Below are 2,671 nucleotides of genomic sequence, written 5' to 3'. Positions count from 1 at the left end.
GCCAGGAAGAGGTGGAATGTGTAGGCCAGCTGCCACCTCAGGAAGTGGTAGATGAAGGATGAGGAGAGTCAGAAGAACCAAAGCACTGCTGGAGAGGAAATGCAAGAAGCTGCCATCGTTTGAACATGGCTTGATATCAAAGTCTAGTAACAAGGTTCCTCTTTTGTTCATGGGAAAGAAACATTTATAACGATGGGCATTTACCACCTGTGTTTGGATGTTGCCCTTTGTCCAAAAGATAAAATCTGCATTGGAGCATTCACAGGTGAACGGGTTATTGCTCAGGTCCAGGTACGTTAGAGACGGGAGAGAATTAAAGACGGTCTCATTAACCACGTTGATCCCATTATCAGTCACTTTCAGGTATCTAAGAGCAGAAAGGTTGGCCTGCACCAGAAAATCCAAAGACTTGAGCTTCGACTCAGATAGATCCAGAATTTCCAGTTTTGGTATNGCCAGGAAGAGATGGAATGTGTAGGCCAGCTGCCACCTCAGGAAGTGGTAGATGAAGGATGTGAGGAGAGTCAGAAAAACCAAAGAGCTGCTGGAGAGGAAATGCAAGAAGCTGCCATCGTTTGAACATGGCTTGATATCAAAGTCTAGTAACAAGGTTCCTCTTTTGTTCATGGGAAAGAAACATTTATAACGATGGGCATTTACCACCTGTGTTTGGTTGTTGTTTTTTATCCATTGGATAAAATCTGCATTGGAGCAGTCACAGGTGAATGTATTAATGCTCATGTCTAAATATGTCAGAGAGGGGAGAGAACTCAGCACTTCCTCATTAATCACAGTGATCTCATTGTTTGTTAGTTTCAGATATCTGAGAGCAGTTAGGTTGGCCTGCACCAGAAAATCCAAAGACTTGAGCTCAGACTTAGAAAGATCAAGTTTCTCCAAATTTGGGATGGGTAGAAAAAGTTCAGGCTGCAAATCTGACAAATCATTATGTGTTAATGTCAGACTCTTGAGCTCGGGATTAGACCTAAATGTGTCTACTTCAGGAGCATTAATATAGATATTTACAGCTTCAAATTTGTCCCAATGTTTCATTGCCTGAAGCATTTGTTTTGGGACATAAAGGTGAAAGTCATGTGGATCATTGTTGCAAATGACTGACAGGGTTTTCACTGCTTTTAAGTAAAAGGAGGCTTCAGTGTTAGGAAGCATGTTGAATGAGTCACCATATAAGTAGATGGTAAGGTTTTCCAAGTTCTGTAGTCCTTTGAAGATTGGTTTGAATGCAGGTAGTGATATGGTAAGAACTTGCAGGTCATTTAGTCCTTGAAATGTTTCTCTTCTCACTTTTTTAAAATTATCCGATTCAACGTTCAGTTGTTTCAGTGACTGCAAACCTCGAAAATCCCCAGTTTCTAGAGCTGGTATGGAGTTGTGGCTCAGATCCAAGACCTCAAGTTTCCGAAGAGTAACTTTAAAGGTGTCGTCAAATCTGAACAGCAGATTGTTACTCAGATCTAAAAGCTTTAAATCAATGAGATTGTCAAAGACACTCGCACACAGTTCGGTAATACGATTAGAGTTTAAGTGAAGCTCTTTAAGATGCGTCACATTCAAAAAAACATCACATCTCAACTTAGAGATATGATTGTGTCCCATGTTCAAAATCTTAAGAGATGTGAGGCTTCTGATGTCAAATGGGACCCTGGTGAGCTGGTTGTTGCTCACGATCAGGAATTTCAATAGCTTCATGGATTGGATTGAGCCTTTTGGTAGCTCTGTTATCTGAGTTTCTCTCAGGTCAATCTCTACGAGCTGAGAACAAGGAGCAAGTTGAGCTGTCAAGTTGCTCAGGTTAGTATTAAACAAATCCAGCACTCTTAATGTTGGTATTTTACAGATGGTAGATAACAGCCCTAATCCATATGTTCAAAGAATGTAGCTGTAGATGTCTCAGGGAGTCAAGGTTTTGCAGGACGTTTTGGATTCCTTGAAAGGAAAACAATCGCTTCTTAAGACAGAGGTGTGCTATGTTTCTCAGTAAGGTTTTGTCAGGTATGTCCCATTGAAGGTTGGAAAAATGTTCACATGGATAAAGATCCACCATTTGAAGGTGAGGAAAGATTGGTGTTGTGATGCTGAATTTTTTCATCATGTAACCGGAAACATCCAACGTTTTAAGGTTTGAGGAGAAATTTAGCGGCAGGTCTTTGGTTTCGAAGGAAGAAAACTGACTGCATTCAAGGTTAATCCTCTGTATTTGTGGTAGCTGTAGGATGTGCTGAATGTCACTGACATGTTGGAGCTGATTGAAACCTAAATCCAGAGTTTGTAAGCTGATCAGGAACTGGAAGGCCGATCTGTGAATGAACTGAACCTTGTTGTATTTGAGGTAGAGTGCGGTGAGGTTAGATAGACCCTGAAACATGTTGCTTGTCAGGTTATTCAAGTTGTTACATCTCATGATGAATGTTTTCAGCAAAACCAAGTCAACAAAGGATCCATTGTCCACTTGAGTGATTTTGTTTTGACTTACATTTAGAAATGTTAACTTGAACATGCCATTGAAATCATCTTTGCTAACTTTTTTAACCAGATTGTTTTGAAGTCGTAGTGAAGCGACATTTCTGGGGAGGTCATCAGGGATAGTTACAAGGTTCTGATGTGCACAATTCACAGAAACATTAGCAGAGCTATTCTCCTGGTAAAGTGC

At 40.6% G+C, this 2,671-nt stretch overlaps 2 protein-coding genes across 2 annotated transcripts in view; both read right to left on the bottom strand.

Annotated features, from left to right (window-relative positions):
* Positions 1–204: 204 nt before the first annotated feature.
* LOC106530805 (toll-like receptor 3) lies at positions 205–1,053 on the bottom strand (the record flags this gene model as incomplete). The annotated part of the gene is made up of 1 exon (XM_014026513.1): positions 205–1,053. A coding segment is annotated over exon 1 (849 nt), but the record flags the coding sequence as incomplete, so codon positions are not given.
* A 706-nt stretch (positions 1,054–1,759) lies between these two features.
* The window catches only part of LOC106530804 (toll-like receptor 4), a 7,862-nt gene continuing 6,950 nt past the window's right edge, over positions 1,760–2,671 (bottom strand). Inside the window, exon 3 of the mRNA XM_014026512.1 lies at positions 1,760–1,773. Coding sequence (XP_013881966.1) covers positions 1,760–1,773 — 14 coding nt within the window. The remainder of the gene's footprint in view (positions 1,774–2,671) is intronic.

The sequence above is a fragment of the Austrofundulus limnaeus genome, unplaced genomic scaffold (assembly GCF_001266775.1).
Source record: "Austrofundulus limnaeus strain Quisiro unplaced genomic scaffold, Austrofundulus_limnaeus-1.0 Scaffold561, whole genome shotgun sequence".
Taxonomy (NCBI): Eukaryota; Metazoa; Chordata; class Actinopteri; order Cyprinodontiformes; family Rivulidae; genus Austrofundulus; species Austrofundulus limnaeus.
This window is presented reverse-complemented; position numbering and strand designations above follow the sequence as displayed.